Source organism: Cottoperca gobio, chromosome 14 (genome assembly GCF_900634415.1).
Source record: "Cottoperca gobio chromosome 14, fCotGob3.1, whole genome shotgun sequence".
Taxonomy (NCBI): Eukaryota; Metazoa; Chordata; class Actinopteri; order Perciformes; family Bovichtidae; genus Cottoperca; species Cottoperca gobio.
The window spans coordinates 21761424-21782202 of record NC_041368.1 but is presented as its reverse complement, the minus strand read 5'-3'; the positions used below and the strand labels follow the sequence as shown (position 1 = coordinate 21782202).

Sequence of the window (20779 nt, the reverse complement as noted above, 5' to 3'; positions counted from 1 at the left end):
TGAACTATTCATCTGATTATTTTCTCCAATAATCGATTGTTTGGTTTGTAAAAAAGAATCAAACTTCAACATTACTACAAATACATTAACATTAATACAGTAAAGTAAGTAAAAGCAAATCCTACTTTGTAAAGTAACTAAAGCTGTCAGAGAAATGCAGTGAATTAAAAACACAATGTTTCCCTCTGAGATGTGGTGGAGTCGAAGTAGTAAGAAAACATAATACCAGTACTTTACTCAAAAATTATAAAAGAAATTAAAATGATTAAAAGAAAAGCAGCAAACCGTCACATTTGAGAAGCTGAAGCCAGGAAATATTTCACATTTTAGCACAAAAAATGACATTATATACATAATATTTATCATTTTCTGTCAACTGACTAATTGATTAATCGACTAATTGTTTAATTTACAACAAAACATATTTTATGAACTCTTAATATGTTTTTTTATGCAAAACAAACAATTTGTAAAGTAACTAAAGCTGTCATAAACCCTCAACATAATTACTAATAGGCCTACATTAAAACTATTACAGTTAATAATGTAAATAAGCAAAAGCAGCAACTCCTAATTTGTAAAGTAAATAAAAGTGTCAGATAAATGTAGTGGAGTAAAAAGATGAATATTTATCTCTGAGATGCACTGAAGTAAAAGTGTAAAGTAGCATGGCAAGTAAAGTACAAGTACATGTAATGAGTTCAGTACTTGAGAACATGTACTTAGTTACCTTCGACCACTGGTTACAGGTTATGGCCGGTGAAATCCGGCAACAAAGGGAGAAGGACTGAAATGCAGATAAATACACACCAGGTAAGCAGGAAGGATGAAGGGGATTTTCTCAAGGCGATGGTCAGTAACAAATCCAAGAGGAGCACGACAGGTGAGCAGGTCAGAACAACAAGGAGCTTCAGATGTCTGGAAGGCGAAGGCTTCAGATGTCTGGAAGGCGAAGGCTTCAGATGTCTGGAAGGCGAAGGCTTCAGATGTCTGGAAGGCGAAGGCTTCTGGGCTGGTTTAAATACTGCGAGGGGTCATTGGGGAATGAGGAGCAGGCGAGCAGGAGGATGTCTTTTTGGGGAAAGTGTGCGTGCGTCTGGTGGACGGATGGAGAATGGCACGAGCCTGGGGGAAGTGAGAAGGGAGTGAAAGCATCAGTGTAAGATTTGATAACACTGTACTTTAGCGCCACCTGGTGGTCAAATCAAGACTCACGCAGCAAAGCGAAGAAGAAATGAAAACAGAACGACGGCTCAAATTCTTTCATTTTCCCACAAACAAAAAACTTCAGTGTTGGAATGTAACTAAGAACATTTACTCAAGTACAATTCTTAAGTACGATTTTGAGGTACTTGTATCTTTGCATCTCAAATATTGCATATCGTGTTACGATAAGATAGGATACAATAAAATAAGATACGATTTAAAATAAGATACTTTACGATATACGATACAATAAGATAAGATACGATATGATAAGATCGGATTCGATACATCGTATATCTTATTACGATACGATAAGATATACAGTATACGATATACAATATACGATACGATAAGATAAACTAGGTAAAGATACGATACGCGATATGAAGATACAATAAGATAAGTTAAAATAGATAAAGATCCGATACGAAAAGATGTGATAAGATTTGAAAGAAAATATGTGCTAAGATACGATGTAAGATATGATATACGATATGAATCATCTCATACTAATTAAGGTTTTAGCAAATAGAATGCGTTTGGAAGTCGTGAGCATACGATTGAGATTGTTCTGCACGAGTTGCGTGAGTTTGTTAAAGATGTTTTGATGCAGTTTCGCTCCATCTTCTTCGCTTCATCAACACTTTTCTCCGTTTTCTGATTCTTCGTTCACCGTGGAGACCGAGACAAACAAAGTTCTCTTCAATAATCGAAGGTTACACGGGCGATTGGTACACAAAAGGTACTTTTGTGGTACATTTTGCTTTTACTTATTTTGAATGCAGGACTTCTACACAAGTAAAGGATCTCAGTGTTTCTTCCACCACTGAAAAACGTAATAAGATGCAATAATCACATTAAAAAAAAATCAAGTGCATACTTCAGTAATTTATTGTTTATTTATTTTTGATACTGTTGGGTGACAGGTGAAGGATTTCTGGAGACTGAAACAGCGATTAACTTTCTCCATCAGAGGCCTCCAATGTGCAAAAGTGACGAAATGCAGTTTTTAAAGGGCCATTGTCTGAAGTCACACAGCTGTAAACAGCAAGTCATGGCTTCTAAAGAAGAAGTATCGTGTAGTACTAAGTAAACATTTACCATGTGAACTATTTGTCATTGGTTTAAACTAGAGTTTGCATTCATTGCTATGTATGTGTCCCTTATAATAATATTACTGTATACACAATACAAGATAAATTAACTTCAGATAATGTTTATACATGCTAATATATTTCTGAAAAAAACCCAAATGATAAAAACTTTATACATACAGTAAGGCAGAGAATATACAGAACTAACCTAAAAGAATTAGTATCAAACATCTGTCAAATATTCACACCGCAACAAAACAAAGAATTCAAAACATCTTTATAGTATATACAAAAATACTTGCAAATGCCCCTAGGAATATCTTAATAGAAAAAATAACAGGAATCTCATCAGGAGGACATCACGTTATATTTGAAACATGCACTTCCCCGCAGAGGGTTTCCAGTTCAGTGGTGGGTCACATGTTTGGTTGTTTTTGGGGTTTAATTGTGAAATCACTGAGAGATGTTCTTGATGCAGGGGAAACTTGGTCTGCTGTGCTCATTGGTCCTCGTTTTCAAACTCTCACCTGTGCTCTGCAAACTCGTGGTCATCCCAAACGGAGAGACGCACAATAATCTCATATGGGCCTCAAAACTTGTTGCTTTTCCACCATCACACTTTTGACTCGCTCTCTACGTTGGCAACGTCCCCGTTCCTCTCCGTCTGCTTGCTCTTCTTGTTCTCCTCCCACTCCGACTCCGGCAGCCCCTGCTGGTTCAGCTTGCTGGCCAGCGACCAAGTGATGGGCAGGCAGGTGCGGTTGGTCATATCAGCGAGCTCTTTGGCACTGCAGCTGGGTGTGTTGGTTTCGTAGATATCGTGGAAGCTGTTGTAGTCCACTTCGTAGAAGCCGTCCTCCAGCGTCAGGACTGGCGTGAAGCGGTAGCCCCACTTGATCTCACTGCCGATGTATGAACTCCTCGCCTGGCACGTCATGCCTGGAGACACAGCACAACATCAAGGATTAAAAGTTGTGGTATATAGATATATATCTATATTTGTAGCACCTTTGTGCTTGTAAGAAGCTATGAAAATGAGTCTTGAATGCAAAGGCACTTGGTTAGGTTTAGGAAAAGATCACGCAGGAAGACAACGAGGTGAAATCCGACTTGCTTGACAGATTTTGTGCCACAACATTGGAATTACAGAATGAGACAAAGCACCTGATTGAACCTTAACCAGAGTTAAATGTTAGACACATGACTTGTTACTTGTTATGACAGCAGCTGTAAACTATATCTGACTAGAATGGAAGTCTTACCACCCACACACCAGCACTCAAAGGAAATCATGTATTAAGAGGATTTGAGGCTCTGTGATGAGAACAATACCCGCTCAGTGTTGACGGGTTGGGCTGGGAGATGAACTTTGGGCTGCTTCTGTCAACATTTTGGTGGGGCTTTGGAAATATTGTGAAAACAATATGATGAAACAAGCTGACATGTTAAGGTACAAAACCCAGATACAAAACTCAGTCATGTTCATTTTGTCCATTCACTATTGATATTCTACCTGCTGACCTCGACTTCCTCATCATTGGTTGTGATTTATCTAACATTTTATCTTTAGTTATCCATGCTAGCAGCTCTGTGAGGCTGTACCTGACATTGTTAAATCTACTGAATGACAATTACTGTACTAATTATTATCTATAGCTGAGTTTCCACTGCATGGTACGGCTCGGCTCGACTCGACTCGCTCGTTTTAGTGTTTTCCATAAGGGAGCGTTGTGAATTGTACCCGATACTTTCTTTAGTCGATTCTAAAAGGTGACGTGAAAAACAAGCCAGACCACTGATTGGTCGGTATGGTCACTAGCGTGTCACGGGACTTCCTGCACAAACCCGGGATTTTAAAATTCACTGGACCCAGATAAAAAAAAATGGCAGCCAGCAAAGCTACAACAAACACCACGCCTTACAACCGACGAAGTGCAGATAAAAAGATTCAGCGAGTCTCCTGTTAAACACGTGGTGTCGCGATAACGAACAGCTGATCACTGCACTGAGGGTTACTATCTGCAGTGGAAGTATCGGGTACGTCATGTGTAATCTATGCATAATAACACCACAAATACTAAAACATCTGCCGACTCACCTGTGGCCTCCACCATCCCCTCCAGAATCACAACAATCTCCACCTCGTTCTTGGCCAGGTGGGCTTGTGAGATCTCCCAGAAGGGGCTTCCCTGGTTGATCTCATGGCAGATGATGAGCGGCGACACCAGGAAGAGCCGGTCATCTCCCGTGTTGTAACCCACATTTATGTCCGTTTGGTTCAAAGGGATGAACTCCCCTTCCTTGGTCTGCTTTGACTTGATGAGCTTGGCTCTGATCGAAGCCTCCACGATGTGCGAATTTCGAAGGTCTCCGACTCTGAACATCAGGCACAGCCGTCTGTCTCTCATCGAGATGACCGCGTTGGTGGAAAACACTAATGTCTCAGCTCGCTTCTTGGGCTGGGAGATCTTAACAAACATGCAACCCACCATGAAGGCGTTTACGATGGATCCCAGCACCGACTGAATTAAAAGCAGGAGGATCCCCTCGGGGCATTTGTCCGTGATGACTCTGTACCCATAACCGATGGTGGTCTCCGTCTCGATGGAGAACAGAAAGGCTGATACAAACCCATTCAGGTTAATGACACACGGGGTCCACTGGTTGTCTGATAAATGCTCCAGATCGCCCCGAACGTACGCAATAAGCCACCACATGAAGCCGAAGAAGAGCCACGTCACGGTGTACACCAACACGAATATGAACAGGTTGAGCATCCATTTGAGATCTACCAGCGTGGTGAAAAGGTCCGTCAGATAGCGGTACGTCTCCCGGACATTCCCGTGATGGACGTTGCACTTTCCGTCCTTCCGGACGTACCGCTGGATCCTCTTGTTCTGTTCCTTTTCTGATAGCTGTTTCGGCAAGTCCTCGCGGGCCTGCTTCGGCAACTTGGGTTTGATGATGGTCGGGCTCTCCACATCCTGCTCCATGGGGTTTCTAAGTGGATTCAAGCCTTTAAGAGAAGAAACATGGTGGCAATGAGTCAGACAGTCAGACGGGAGTCTCCTAAATCAAGTAACGCTATGGGACTTCAGATGGAAATGAGCTCAAAGCTAAATCTGGCTCTGGTCAACCTACATGTGCCATCCGACCTCTACAGCTCATCCAGAGTGCAGCAGCCCGACTGCTCTTTAACTCCAGTTCTCCCACAATGCACCGCTCCTCCGCTCCCTTCACCGGTCACCAACCAGACACCCCAGCTCGCTCACTTCACTCTGCATCGACCAACTGGTGGCAATCTATTTCAAGCATTACATTTACATTCTTCTATTGATAATTGTGTAATTAAATTCTGGAGGTTTGAGGCGCAACAAACAACATTATTACCCAATATATATCATATTATATATGATGAATTATTAACATCATCTTTACTTTCCTTTATAGATACCTGCATCTTTACACTGTGGTACTTTTACTTAAGAGATCTGAGTTCTACCCTGCACATTGCCGAGCCACCGTCAGTGTTTTGTTTTACCACTGGAACAAATGGCCGTGTTGAAGCCGCTCTGCTCTCCATTCACAGGAGAATATTAGGAGCTTGAGCAGTTTCCGTGGCAACGCACAGCTCAGTCTCCCCGTGTGCTCACGATAAAGGAGGAATGCAGCGGATGGACGAGGCCACACGGACAACGATTGTCTGTTTCATCCTGTTTTCAGAGGGCCTGAGGAGGAACACTGTTCTGCCATTCATGTGACATCTGGAGTGTTCTGGTGTCTTGCTCTAATAGATGTGAAGAGAAACATCATTCACACACTCTTCTTCATGCTGCAGACTCTTCTTCATACTGCAGACTCTTCTTCATACTGCAGACTCTTCTTCATACTGCAGACTCTTCTTCATACTGCAGACTCTTCTTCATACTGCAGACTCTTCTTCATACTGCAGACTCTTCTTCATACTGCGTGCTGTGAACCTTTGCACATTTCTGCACAATGCTACCACTTATAGAACTGCACAGCTCCTCCAATTTTAATTCATACTGTACATATGTTTTACTGTATTTCTTTTTGTATAGTTATGTTTCTTGTGCACATATTTTATAATATTTTGTACAATATTTATTATAATATTCCAGACTTTTTCCATATTTGTTTTTATTTTCCATTTAAATGTCTCTTACTGTGTTTGTGTACGGACTAATACACCAAAGTAAATTCTGATTCTGATCGGATTGTTTAGAACACGTTTGTTATGACGGCGCTGACAGTAAAGAAACTATTAAATCCAATGTACTCAGCTGCAGTTTTAAAATGGCAATAGGCAATTTATCATTATGAAGTCAATGTTGCACAATTGCAGACATAATAAGCGGTGGCGTCTGTATATATTATACATATATATATACATATATACAATAAATAATATATATATATATATATATATATATATATATATAATAAATAATATAATAAATATATATATATATAATATATATATTATATATATATATATACATATACATATACATATACATATATATAATAAATAATATAATATATATATATATATATAATAATATAATATATAATATATATATATATATATATATATATATATATATATATATAACTATATATAATAAATAATATAATATATATATCTTATATATATATATATATATATATATATATACATATACATACATATAATAAATAATATAATATATATATATATATATATATTGTTTTACCGACATTGGCTCTAATGAGCCGTCGTAGTCTTATCCTTTAAGTAACCAGCTTTGTGCTAATATTACGTCATAAAATATGCTCATTTACAGTGAATGTTGACCTACAATCAATAAAAAAGTTCATGGCTTGTTTAAAGTACATGGCCATGTCATAATTTAATCAATTAAAAAAACTAAATGCACAAAAACATGGGGTGGGGTTCAGCGTGCAGTTAGTTGGGTTGTTAGAGGGTGAAGTGAAGTTACTGATGGAGCTAAATGAAATCACTCGAGGTTTATTGTGTAAACGATGGTCTGCTTATACAACTGCGGCGTGCTCGGCCTGCAGCAGGCATGTTGTGTCGGATGAACTTGATACGGACGAGGCCAGTGAACACACCGGTACATGTTCATTGATTCTGCTTCATCTCTGCTGCTGCAGGTAACTAGTTCCAGATGTGGATCCAAAATCGAGCTGAGGCTACAGGCTATTTATAGACACACACAAACAGCTGACAGTCTGGACGTCTCATACAAATCCTTTTCAAACCTTAACACAGTATTTCTTTGGCTCTTTAGATCTCAGGTGACAGGCTGGTCAGTGGATTCAAACTAAGGGGAAGGGGAAACAAACTAATGTACTAAAGGTTCAGTGAGAAAATATTGTTTTTGTGATTTGCATGAGCCGATCCTTTCACATTAAAAGCCTATGAGGTAATTCATTGGTGGTACGAGAGCTGCGGTATTTTAAGTGCTGCTCATGTTTATATAATATGAATATTATTATCACCAGTATGTCCTCAATGTTGTCCAGAACAGACATGAAATAAGTTTAATTGTGTTAGCATCTCCTCCAAGTAAAAAAAAATGGAGGATTTCTGGTTGGCGTCCAACCCCGGAGGCTTTTAATGTGAAACATCCGTACAGGAAGTGTTGAGGCAAATGAACTAAAATCCACAGATCAGAAAGCACGTAGTCTCCAGTTTATAATAAATCATTATGTATTTAAACTGTTGCTATATATTGTAACATAATTATTTCTATTTCTCTGCGTTTACATTCATTTCTGTTCTAAAATGGGAGAAATGTAAAGAAATCCAATTATCAATAACGTATTTCTGATTCTGATTATTAATTGTTGATACGTTGATGTTTGTGAGGTCGTGATCCTGACGAAGACTTGTATAGGTCGAAACATGTTGGCTTTTTAATGATTTAGCCACGACAATAAAGGCTTTTTCCTTCCTCGTTTGTATTTTCCTTTATATACTGGATATAATGTTGGCTTTTCTTTGACTGATGTTCAATTAAAACGTCTTTTAAGGAAGATATTAACTGTATGAAATGAAATATTAACAAGAAAACAAAGTTTTCAGGACATTTTTTCTGCAGCCTTGAGTCGTGTCTGCAGGTGTTGCTTTGTAGCGCAGCCTGTACGACACCTGAGACGTGAATTCAGGCAAATAATGTCGTAATAAAAGACGACACTTCCAGTTAATCTTTGTGTTCAGAGAGATGTTGGTCGTGTAAAAGTGAGGAGACACTTCTGGACGAAGTATTCAGATATTTAACTTAAGTAAAAGTACGTAAGTGTAATCAGGAAAATGTAATTAAAGTATGAAACGTAGAAGAGAGGGAATTTTGAAAATACTGTCAACAGCTAGACATAAAAATCCATTTTCACCATGTTTTTAGGAATAAAATGTTTTATAAATCAGGCTATGAATGGTCTGTGAACAAACCTCTGTGTAATACTCTCCAGGATGTAGATATGAATGAAAGTGGAAGGTTTGGTGGATGTAGGAGCTGCTGAAGTCTCAGAGTCTGAGAAAACAGCCTTTAGAGATCTGTTATTGTTCCATACATGTTACACTACAGGTGAATAGGAAAAAATATTGAAGTAGTATACATCACGATGAAACTTCCCCAGTTCATTACTTACATTAAGACAATTCTTTTTTGTATTACAAGTTTTGTGAAATATTATGTTTAATACGCAAACTAGGCATTATCTAAAGCTAACTTTTGTTGAATTTAGGAGACACAAATAGACAAAGTTAGTCAAATAAACACCTAAATGTGTATTTCGGAAGTTTTATTTCCACTACAGTCAGAAATAAGACATATTATGCAAGAAAAATAGCCAGAAATCTTAGAACCCCCCCCCCCCCCCCCCAAAAATAAATGTTGATGAATCAGTTTCTAAAGATAAGAAGAGAACTGGCTCCACAGTAAATGGAGGACACCTGTGATTAATAAGCATAAAAATAAAACCAGGGTTTTTAATGATAAAGCCAGGCTAGGCTACATGATGGGGGGGGGGGGGGGGGGGGGGGGTCAGGCGCAGGAAGAGAAAAACTAACAGGATGTCCCGTTGTCATGGAGACGGAGGTGATCCAGACAATGATACTAACAATAATCTTTAATTTCTGCCTTTTTAGAGACATGTTTTAAATGCACCAGTGTTGCTGTGTCCTCCTGCCCCCCCCCCCCCCCGTGCTGCTGTGAGGGCCGCGGGCCTGCAGGCTCTTTCAGCCCGGAACATTTTTTCCCCTCTTCAACACCTTCCAGTTTCTAACCGGCTGCTCTTCTTCTTCTTCTTCCTCCATCATGTCAACAGGAAGAAGGGAAGACACCAGCTCTTCTGCAATTCATATCTTCATGCGTGTTTTCTTCATCATTCCTAATTAATCTGGAATTCGGCTTATGTAACTGCCCCCCCCATAGCCTGTAACAGATGATTACATTTAACTAGCCACCACCAGCATCGCTACCAGGAAAAGGAAGGTGCATTAACAGCTTACCTTGTGCAGCAGATTCACTCCACGGGTCATTTTGAAAAGGCGCTTTGATCCCATGAAAGATGTCCCCGCTGAGGTTTGATGGGTTGTGATGATCAAGTCGCTCTCTGAGTGCAAACACACCGAGTGAAGAAGAGCCACTAATTCCCTCTCTCCTTCATCCTCAACACAGAAAAGACATCGGTCCGTCAGCCTCCACCCCTCAGCTGGCAGAGAGACAGGAGGGAGAGAGGGAGGGAGGGGGGCGGTGCAGAGCACAACGTATGATTATAATGCATGTTAAATATTACATATTACAAGCTGTGGGGGGGGGGGGGGGGGGGGGGGTATTAGTGCCATGCATATGGGAGTTTATGCAGTTAGTAGTTTGATTTATTCTCAGGATTTTCAAATTTAATCTTTAATCAAGTTTATTCTCAACATTTCGACTTAATTCTCAAAATACAAAAATATTTTTTATTTATAATTGATGATTTATAATTTTCTTATGCCTAGCACTGATAGTAAAAGTTGTACTTTATTCTCTAACGCTAGAAGTTTGATTTATTCTAAAAGTTTAATCTTGAAATGTCAAGATTAGTCTAGACATTTCGATTTAATTCTCAAAATCAAATTAAAAATTAATTAAAAAGTCCTCTAATCTTTCCCTCTGATGGATGAATGGCATCCAGTACTCTTCCGTAAGTACTCCGATCCTTCACGATAGTAAAAGTAGGCCACTAATACCTCAACAGTACTCAAATACTTGTTGACAGTAAAAAAATATAGAACATATATGTATATATATATATATATATATATATATATACAATATATATATGTATATATATATATATATATATATATATATATACAATATATATATGTATATATATATATATATATATATATATATATATACATATATGTATATTACTTAAGTGCAAGGACATTTGTATGAGCAGCTAAGTGAACGTGCAGTGTGTGTGTTGGAGCTCTCCGTGGTGCTGATCTTCTGTCCACAGCTGGGGGAAACTCCAGCCAATAACTAAACTAAACATTGACTTCCTGTTTTAAGTTAGTTTTATTAGCTTTATTTATTTAAGGAGTCTCACTGGCTTCAATCAACGTACTACTTTCTGCTCATTCATACTTCTATTTTCTGGGACGGGTCTGCTTTCTAAACTAAACACGTTTTGTGTGTCTGGAACAAACACATTCTTTTAAAATCAAGGCGGAAGACTTTTCTGTTTGCCGCAGCTTTTAATAAATCGTATAATTATTAATATCTTGCACAGCATTGTAACTTGTATTCTTGTGTTTTATACCCGTCTTATTCTTTTTTAAGCTTTTTGTACATTTCTGTTCTCTTGGCTCTTTAATGGCGGGTTTAAAATGTATTTAAATGTCATTGTATAATGTTTCTTTGCACTATGTATTAATACTTAATGTTTGTTATATGTGCTACATAAATAAACGTGCCTTACTTTATTACTTTATGGTACTTAAAAGAAAGAAAATAAGACCATGGCGATACATTAACAAGATACATTATTCAGAAAAGGGACATTCTGCAGAATGAGTATTTTACTTTTGGTAGAATACTTTTACTTAAGTAAAAGATCTTACTTACGTACTTCTTCCACCTCGGTTTCTTTCTAACTTCATCTTCATCTTGTTGTTTCAAACCTGAAAACAGCCTTTAATGTGTGAATATATAAATAAAAAGGACACATTGGGAAAGCATTTAGCAGTTCTCTTTTACTTTTACCATAACTAATAGAAAAGACATTTCTTTTTCACTGCAAACAAACAAAACAGAAATAATACTTTCGAACTATAGCTTCCTAGAAGCTAACAGAAACAGATGAATAACAATTAAAACAATTGCAAACATAATATTGTAAACAGAGATTAGTGTTGCATCAAAGTACAACAAAGTAACCGTGTTCTGAATCATCTGGTGCCGGCGCTGCTGCTTGCCATCTTTGTTTGTTTGATACTCTCACTTGAGGTAAAAAATAAATAATAATAAATAATTTATTGGTTACAATCACAAAGTGCTTCATTATCAAGTACAGTAGGAAATAACATCGAACTTATCTCTGACTCTATATCGCAGCTTCGGTGGATTTCATAATGTCGTAATGTGGAAAAAGGTGAAAGTGACATTAAATAAGAATAATTATTGATTATCTCTGTGACAGTGACAATAATAAATATACATGTTCTAACTAAACAATGAACAAATGTGTAAACGACTGTATTTCATCTGAAAACTTTGCATAATGTGCAACAACTTCAATAACCGAGTAAAATGTGAAGACTGACTAAATGGATACCACCCGACCTCTCTCACATCTTTAAAAACACGCTCCTCAGGAGGTTGCATAAGTAAAATATACTCTGTTTATCCAAAAAAAGGAACAGGCTCACAGTTAATCTGCATCCTAAAACTAAACTTAAAATCTAAAAAATACAGATTTGACTTCAGACTTTACCTACTTACAATATTCAATATTTACTACAAGGTAATTTCTTTGATCTGGAAAGATGGTGAGATCACATATCAATTAAGATCAGGGCAAAACTAGGAACGACTAAATGTATTAAATTAAATAATAATACATTTAGGACGATGGGCAGAATTGGCTTTTAAATTAGAAGGAAGGTCACCCACTCCTGATGCGACAAACATCTCAGACTTTAGATGTTTTGCACATTTCTGCAGCTCTAATCCTTCGTTAATGTTTCTCCCCTGCCGCACAACTTACAGTGCAAAACACTCCGAAGCAAAACGTTATTTAGCACACTTAGAGAACACTAAAGCAGTTCTGCAAAGTTATGATGTTCAGTTTGTGTTGAAGCTGTTTTAGACTCACGATCATTGACAGCATTAGTTTCATCTCGCTGTCATTTGTTTGCTTCAGAGGGTTTTTCAAAAGCAGAATACTTATATGTTGAAGCAGGGTTTTAAAGGGTCACATTTTAAGATATCAGCACAAAATATTGGCAACTTCAATACAAAAACCAATATCGGTCGAGTTATAGTAAAAATTGAACATCGCTCCTTTTGCTTTTTGGTCCCATCAGCCCCGACTGTCTCCCTCCAGCTTCACCACCACGTGATCTTGAACTCGTAGATGGGCCTCTTGCAGTAGTAATGGTTGATAAGATGCTTGTCGCAGACGCCGATGCACTGCTGCTCGGCGGTGATGCCGCGCTCCGCCAGATCGCTGACGATGCAGTGCAGCAGGTCGTAAACGTCCGCCACCGCCTCCCAGGGTCCGAAGGAAACGTCCACCTCGCAGTGATGCTCGAACAGCTTGGCCTCACTGTCCGAGCGCTCAAAACGCAGAGAGTTAAAAAGAGGGCGCTCGTACGGCGTGATGGGCATCTCCTCCTTGTAGACGCAGATCTTCAACTTGGCAAAGCGTGCTTTTTTCTGCACGGCCCTCAGTTTGGCAATCTCCACGATACGCTCCAGATTGTCTGAAATAAAACCAGTTGCATTTATTAATAGCATTTTAAAATATTATCCAGACTTATTTATGTTTTTCAGCTGCTCAGGATGCATTTAGTTTGTACGTAAATCAAACCAACCTAAAAACAAATCTACCTAATCACAGCTCCTGAGCGCTTCACTGCTTTATTGCAGAACTTGCCTGAGAATCATCATGATTTTAAGTTTCATTCAGTATGAAAGTGATCCAGTGATAGTTGTCTGCACATCCATGAATACACTGCAAACAGGAACTGCTGCGAGCCAATTCGGCATACTTCTAATGGTTAATATACAATAACTCAAGCTAACTATTAACATCCACGTTCATTCTTGAGCATGTGAGCGCGACAGGCTCCAGGTACCTCTGTAGTAGGGCATCAGATCGAGGAAAGCTTGCCGAACTTTCTCCCCTGTGAGCGGCTGAGTGTCATCCAGGCTGTCTAGCAGCGGGCCGAGGGCGTAGTACTGAGCCTCTCTGTGCACCGCTCGCACCCGCTCCCTGTGAGGAAGCTCCCCTTCTCGCAGGAAGTTCAGAATGTCCCTTTAAATGGAAACAGGTATTACTAAAACAAATCCACACAAAAAGGATCTGCAGGGGACTTCTGTTTCAAAGACAATCGCATCGCTTTCTGTTTTCCTCAGAGCGTACCACTAGCGACACATTTAGCAACTTCTTCAGACCATCAGGGAAAGAGCAAGAACAATATAAAAATGTAATGTAATTCATTTCTAATGCTGCTCAGAGTAACTATTGCAGTCCACGGTTCTTCTGCCAACAGCACAGGGTCTCTCCCTCGCTGCAACAGCACAAGCACTACACTCCATACAAATAAAAGGGCAATGACGTCGCAAGAATGCAAATGAGCGCATGAAGTCATCTAGCGACTTTTAGCAAATACTTCCATTAGAACAGAAACTGCATTTGTTTTCCAAAGTTACTTCTGTTGTTATGCCGTCAACCATTTCCACTAATGGGGAGAGTAACTGCAAAAAACGTACATTGATACTCTTTGGTAAATAGGGATAGCTACCGTGAAAAGAAAGTGCTATTGCACTAATTATTAATAAGTTAAAGCAGAGAAGTATCAGAGTACTTCTTCCACTGACAGCTGGGCTTGTTTGTATGAGTCAACATACTTGGCTGATAAAGTAGATTTTCTGCTTCTCTGCAGCAGAAGCTGGGGGGCTCGTGGACATAGAGGATGAACTGAATGCAGAAAACTACAGAGAACTCCTGGAGGAAAAGAAGCTGCTGCAGTGAACAACCCAACAGCAACCTGGAAGAAGATTTATCTCGCAGTAAAACACAAAAGCCAGTGTTATTGTTTCAGAAGTAAAAGAGTTTCTGGGTTTACCTGCAGAGGCTTTCTTATTCTATTACTTCATATAGTTACATATCTCCTTATCCCAGCTCCTTGTTCAGAAACCTTTCATACACACCCCCTCACAGACACATTCATACAGAACTGACCTCCCCCGAACCCACCGCTTACATAAGTCATACATCTTGTGATCACATTCATATTTAAAGCCATTTGCTTTTGCTTTTTAGCAACGCTAGCAGCCCACTTTGGTCCCGATTTAAATATCTTCTGACATTTTGTACAAACGTTGTTCCCCAGACGATGACGCCCACTGACTCTGCTGATCCTCTGACTTTTCCTGTAGCACCACCTCGAGTGAAATGTCTCGACAACTATTGGATGTATTTCAGTGAGATTTGGTTCAGGTAATATTCAGAACCAGCTGTAATCACTCTGCTGATTAACTTTTCAACACGTCAGATTTGTATTTTTTTGATTTTATGTCCAAATACATTCATGCATACAGTTTGGATTTACATCAACTTGTTTAATACATGTTTATAATTTGAATTTCCCCTCACTGTTAACCAGTTTATATCTGCGACACCAGTTTACACTGTATGGCATCGTGCACATTTGGTTTTTGCACCTCATTAATTATCTGAATTGTCTATATTATGATATTTTTTGCACTCTTTCTTCTGGATAATTAAAGTTTGTAACACACTAAACTTAGATGGTGAACGTGGTACTGTAACCACTATACCTGCTAAACATCAGCACAGTGTGAGCATGTTAGACGCTGATGTTAGTGCAGCCTCACACAGCTGCTCGCAGGATACAGACTCTTACTCTTATTTAGTTTGGTATGCTATTCTTGTTAATATCAGTTAAATTACATTTATAAATATCATTTAATATACATTACTGTCTGTACTTCATGTTAATTCTTTTATATCTAGAAGAGAGACTTTCTTTTGTTTGTTTGCTCCCCTCTCATTTTAATATAATTAGTTTTATCTGGAGTCTCAGTGGTGAACAAGTTCTGTCGATATCAGTAGATGAGATGGTTACAGGGACAACGCACACAGCTCAATATGTTTAATCAGCTGCACCTTTTTCTCAGTTCACTTTTGACAATTTCCGCTGGCTTTGCTCACAGCTTTGTTAAAGGTTACTGTGTAATTGTCCTGACAGAAACACACACACTGGCCAACTTTTTATCAGCACAGGCTTCTATAAGTCAGCAAATAAGCACAGAAATAGATACAATATGTAAATCAGTGTGAAGCACTAACAGACCCGTGGATACCTGCCAGAATATAATGAGCTGCCATCAGCGGAGTGGGAACTTTTCTTACTTCCATTTCCAAACTTTTTACTCTCTCACATAACCCTCCTCTCCCAAGTGTTTGTGACATATTCATCTATTCTCTGCAGTCGACTCAGTTAGAAGAGGTTTAAACTGTGATGTGTCAGTCCATGGTTCAGCTGATGTGGATGAAGCAGCTTTTAGTTTTTATGCTCCGAGCTGCTGGAAGTGTTAAAATATTTAAACGTAAACTTAAATCCTACCTATTCAGCCAGGTCTTTAGACAATCTTTACATTATTTTATTAATTTCATTTGTATAATTGTATTCTATTTTATTAATCAAGGTTTTATTATTATTATAATAACTTTTAATTCTATTTTTTTACATTTTAATAATTGTATTGTCTCACGATTTATTGTCTTTGATGCTCAGCTTCCAGTTTCTTTCACCAATGACTTATTGAGCTGTTGCTCAGAGGGATCTTTGTCTCTTCCTGTCCTTTACATCGTCAGCCTGGCTGAACCATCAGCGTTTTGTTCTCCATGTACAAAACAAACTCATCATACAAAATAACATCTGTTTGTAAAGAGGACTTTCTACAACCTAAAAGCATGAAAGAACATTCCCACATGTAGATTAGTCCTCTCAGACATCTGGCAGTACGGTAGCTGTTGAATTAATAGCATAATCTGCTGATATTTGATATTTTAGCTCACACACACAGTGCCACTCACCCGAAATATGTGCCATCCCGATCGATGAAGTAGCGTCCCTCAGCATCACGTGGGATGTAGTGTCGCCCGCTGAACATGGCAGCCAACATGGTGTCCTCGTATCGCCGCAGCGTGGACAGGCGAGTGGTGAAGTACGTGCCCCCAACGTTCAGCGAGATGACCTCCGGAAACTAGAAGAAATGTGGAAATAAAATGCTTGTTACACACCATAAACAATGTTTTAAGAGATATTCCAGCTATAACACAATCGATGGCTGGGATTTACAGCTTTAAAGTACAACCAGAAGGCATCAAAGTGTTATTTAAACCAATTTATAATATTATTTATTTTGAAAGTCAAGAAATTTAAATTGTGCTGATTTAGTATTTGTCTTCAGAAATGTTTGCACAAATTCCTGTGAGATTTTGACAAATTAACTTTGAAAGGGCGTGGCGAAGCACATCAATAGACCTACCTCCACAACGGCTTTGACAATCACCACAAAACTTACAAGATATGTTTAAAAAAGTACTTGGAAGATACATTGAAAGTTTCATTTAAAATCTGCCACTAAGGGGTGCTACAAATGTAAAAGAAACGGGCGTGGCATAACACAAATCAGACTATAAAACTCTAAATCTCTAAAAAACATGCAGGATGTTTTTTTATAACAATGTTGAACTATGTGTATAACCTTGTTTTGAAATTGCCCAATAGGGGGCGTCACCGGTTCCAAACATGTGCATGGGTGCCCAGAAATCAATGTCAGTTTGTCCAAACATCTCCAAACTTGGGAGGATATTTTTATTTAAGCTCTTATACCAAGCTGAAAACATAACAGTTACAATTAGAAAGACTTTGTACGAACCCAGTGAGGACTGAACCGTCATAATTAAAGTAAGTACAAGTGTTTGACAGTAAAGCGGCAACGATTATTCAAGCGACAGAAAAAAACCTGCCAACTAATTTGAAAATGGATTCATCGTTGGTCATTTTACATGCAAAAACATTAACATTATAGGCGTTAATTAATATAGGGCACCCACACAATGGATTCTAAAAGTAGAATTATAATTTCTTTGTTGTTGGAAAGCAGAATCTAATTTAATAGAAGCTAATTTAACACCTCTCTGGATTAATCAAAGAGATGTGAATAGCAGGTGAGACCACAGCAATAAGAGGATTATTCTGCTGCTCATTAACACGTCATGTGACACAACTGTCGGCCAATCACAACGAAGACAAGGTGGCTCAACCGACCTCTGACCCCTTCTTGTATAAATAGCCATATAGAGCAGCTAAAGTGAAATACTTAGATATTTTAAGTAAAAGTAGTAATACCACAGTGTAGAAATACTCTGTTACAAGTTAAATTCAACATTTGACTAAACAGAAAGTAGTAAAATTACAAAAGAATTTAGTAAATGTACTTAGTTAGGATTAAATCAAACAACCAGGTCAATATATTATAATTTGGGCCTAATTCTTATAGTTATGGAAACTTAAACAGAATGTATTTGCTTATTCTATTTGTATTCTCTTTCTATTAGGAATTGTTTACTTCTTATACTTTAAGTATTACTTACTACGTTACTACTTTTTCTTCGGTAACATATCGGAGTACTTCTTCCACCACTAGTAATAAAGTACTAAATCATGTCATGTTTACGCTAAATATCATGTCAGTGGGTTAGCTTGTTTGTGAGCTGGTTTAACGGGATTTCCCCCCGGTAAACAGTCCGGTAAAGGGGCCCGGCCTACCTCCTGCTCCGGTGTGTTGAGCGAGGAGCGGAGCGGCTTGCTGAGGGTGAAGCTCGGTGTCGGGGAGGCCGGCTTCCGGAACTCATCTTCCACAGCAGTAGTGGAGTCCGAGCTGGACATGGCATCGCCCGGTTTGTCGGTGTCCCCCGCGGCCGAGAAAACCACCATCACTCTGGGTAGAGGCAGCGTCCGTCTCTCCTGGATGAACCGCCTCACCCGTGTCGTAGCGGCGGGCAGCGGGCTGAAGGACAGAGCCTGCTGCCGGTCTCTGCCGCCGTCAGAAGAACCGTTGGAACCGTTGGAACCGCTCGAGCCATTCTGCTGCATGCGCGCGGCGAGCCAACTCTCGGGCGGCGGCACCGAAATCCGGGGATGATAGCAGCACGAGCCACAGTGCGCGACTGTTATTAAAAACAACAACAGAGGGTGGGGCGCGAGCAGCTGCCGGAACACACCCCCGCCTTCAGACCGAAAGCGGAAGTTAGGAAAATTCCGCCTTCAATAATAAAAAAAAAACTACAAATGTTTAATCCAAAGTGTTTTGGGTTAGCAGTCCAGACTGGGCCCGTGCGAAGTCTCCTCACGCATACGTGCTCTGACGTGTCAGGACGTCATCACGTCAAGGAGTACTCTCAAAATAAATAATAAATTATATTAACACGTGGCTGTATGATCATAACAAATAGGTACTTCAAATGTTATAGTCACCAATTTTAAAGAAATTGAAATGATTAATATCCTGCTGCCATTGGTGGAAGGTAAAGCAAGGGATCAATAAAACAATATTTATCTATAATAATAGCCTACATTGTAATTTATTTGTTGAATTATATATATTATAAATCTGAATCAGCAAAGTAACTAGCAAAGTAAAAAGTGTGCAATTTCACTCTAAACTTAGTGAAGTAGAAAGTAGAAAGTAGAAAATGGAAGTACAAGTTCCTCAAAATTGTGCTTCAGTACAGTACTTGAGTGAATGTAGTTATTTTCTTTCATTAACATATCATTTATTAGTCAATAAATAACAGCTGTTATCCATAATAGTAGAAAAGTATTAAAAATAGAGAAAGTACAAATACACTCCGTTCACATTTTCATATAACATTACATAAGTTAATTTAGCTTTTTTATAACTATAATCATTTTGCCCAAAACATGATATAACTAACCAGTGGTGGGATGTAACGAAGTACATTTACTCAAGTAGGCTACTTAAGCACAATTTTGACATACTTGTACTTTACTTTCTATGTTATGCTACTTTATACTTCGACTCCACTACATCTCAGAGGGAAATACTTTACGTTTTACTCCATTACATTTATTTTAAAGCTTTAGTTACTTTGCTGGTTCAGATAAATAGTAAAAAAAAATACAACCAACTAATAAATGATGATGTATTAATATAGATTAAAGTACCCAGCACAATATAAAGTTTACAAGATGCAACATCAAAGTGATGAACACATTAATGCATGCATAATTATAATCCAATAATATAATATACATTATTCTGAAATGGACTGCTAATGAGTACTTTTACTTTTAGTACTTTAAGTACATTTTTATGCTAAGAATGATAACACTGGGTAAAAAGTACTTGTACCACTGCATGAAACAACTTCTGCAGAGGAACTTTAAAAACCTCACTGATCAGTCCACACGGTTGAGCCACAGTGATGTTTTTGTGCCCAGTCTTCAAACCACACAGATTGTACGTGTGCAGCTTCAGAAACGTCTTCTCGGCCTCGAGTGTGACGGATGTGGCGAAGTGTTGAAAGAGGAAACACAGCGTGAGCCGCTGCTGCTATTGTCTGAAGAATGAAGGCAGCCGGACACGTGAAGGTAAAACACTTACAAACATATCAAATCAGAAATCATCTCTTAAGTGAGTTAAATCTAATATGAAAGCTCTAGTTGATGTCTAATATTATCTTAATAATGTGTGCGTTTGATCTGATCTCCTAGTTCTTGTTTTCGGTACTGCACATCTGGATGGAGGTGGAAAAGTTTGTCTCTTAATTGTGACCAGAGGGAAATTAAAAAGGACATAGTGATGACTTTAAAAGAAGTTATGAATAAAGGTTTTTGTAGAATTTTTTGGAAAATAACGATGGAAAGTACAGGAAGTGCATTTACTTAAGTACTATTGTATGTAAGGGAAATATACTTTGTACTCCACTACATTTATTTAACAACATTGAAATGCCCCCATTGAAATGAATGGGAGAAATGTTCAGAAATGAAACATTGTCATGTATTTAAAATGTTAAGTAATTTGTTTTCAGAAGGAAGTATATCCTTTGCTCCACTGCATTTATATATATACATATATAATGCAGCACATTACTACTTATCTACCCAG

The 20779-nt window shown here is 38.5% G+C and overlaps 2 protein-coding genes across 3 annotated transcripts; both read right to left on the bottom strand.

The window, feature by feature from the left end:
* Nucleotides 1-2085: 2085 nt before the first annotated feature.
* kcnj6 (potassium inwardly rectifying channel subfamily J member 6) lies at nucleotides 2086-11554 on the bottom strand. Of its 2 annotated transcripts, none has more exons than XM_029448878.1 (4): nucleotides 11450-11554; nucleotides 9841-10043; nucleotides 4399-5316; nucleotides 2086-3239 (listed from the first exon to the last, which is right to left on the bottom strand). In XM_029448878.1, the coding sequence occupies exons 3-4, from the start codon at nucleotides 5291-5293 to the stop codon at nucleotides 2914-2916; spliced, it is 1221 nt and encodes a 406-aa protein (XP_029304738.1). In that variant the 5' UTR covers nucleotides 5294-5316; nucleotides 9841-10043; nucleotides 11450-11554; the 3' UTR covers nucleotides 2086-2913. The 2 variants fall into 2 exon arrangements, with proteins under 2 accessions (XP_029304738.1, XP_029304737.1); XM_029448877.1 differs by having other exon boundaries at nucleotides 11454-11549.
* Nucleotides 11555-11562: 8 nt separating this feature from the next.
* Nucleotides 11563-18940, bottom strand: kctd7 (potassium channel tetramerization domain containing 7). Its single transcript, XM_029448879.1, has 4 exons — nucleotides 18415-18940; nucleotides 16674-16843; nucleotides 13684-13862; nucleotides 11563-13308 (listed from the first exon to the last, which is right to left on the bottom strand). The coding sequence occupies exons 1-4, from the start codon at nucleotides 18739-18741 to the stop codon at nucleotides 12932-12934; spliced, it is 1053 nt and encodes a 350-aa protein (XP_029304739.1). The 5' UTR covers nucleotides 18742-18940; the 3' UTR covers nucleotides 11563-12931.
* Nucleotides 18941-20779: the final 1839 nt, after the last annotated feature.

What these genes read in the sequence shown, in the direction of transcription:
- kcnj6 (XM_029448878.1), bottom strand. Translation starts at nt 5,293, where the DNA reads ATGGAGCAGGATGTGGAGAGCCCGACCATCATCAAACCCAAGTTGCCG. An exon ending in GGGGATGGTGGAGGCCACAG is followed by an intron (nt 3,240 to 4,398) that starts GTGAGTCGGCAG and finishes CTGTGTCTCCAG; the next exon opens with GCATGACGTGCCAGGCGAGG.
- kctd7 (XM_029448879.1), bottom strand. Translation starts at nt 18,741, where the DNA reads ATGCAGCAGAATGGCTCGAGCGGTTCCAACGGTTCCAACGGTTCTTCT. An exon ending in CGGGATGGCACATATTTCGG is followed by an intron (nt 13,863 to 16,673) that starts GTGAGTGGCACT and finishes TTCCATTTAAAG; the next exon opens with GGACATTCTGAACTTCCTGC. An exon ending in TCTGATGCCCTACTACAGAG is followed by an intron (nt 13,309 to 13,683) that starts GTACCTGGAGCC and finishes GTTTTATTTCAG; the next exon opens with ACAATCTGGAGCGTATCGTG.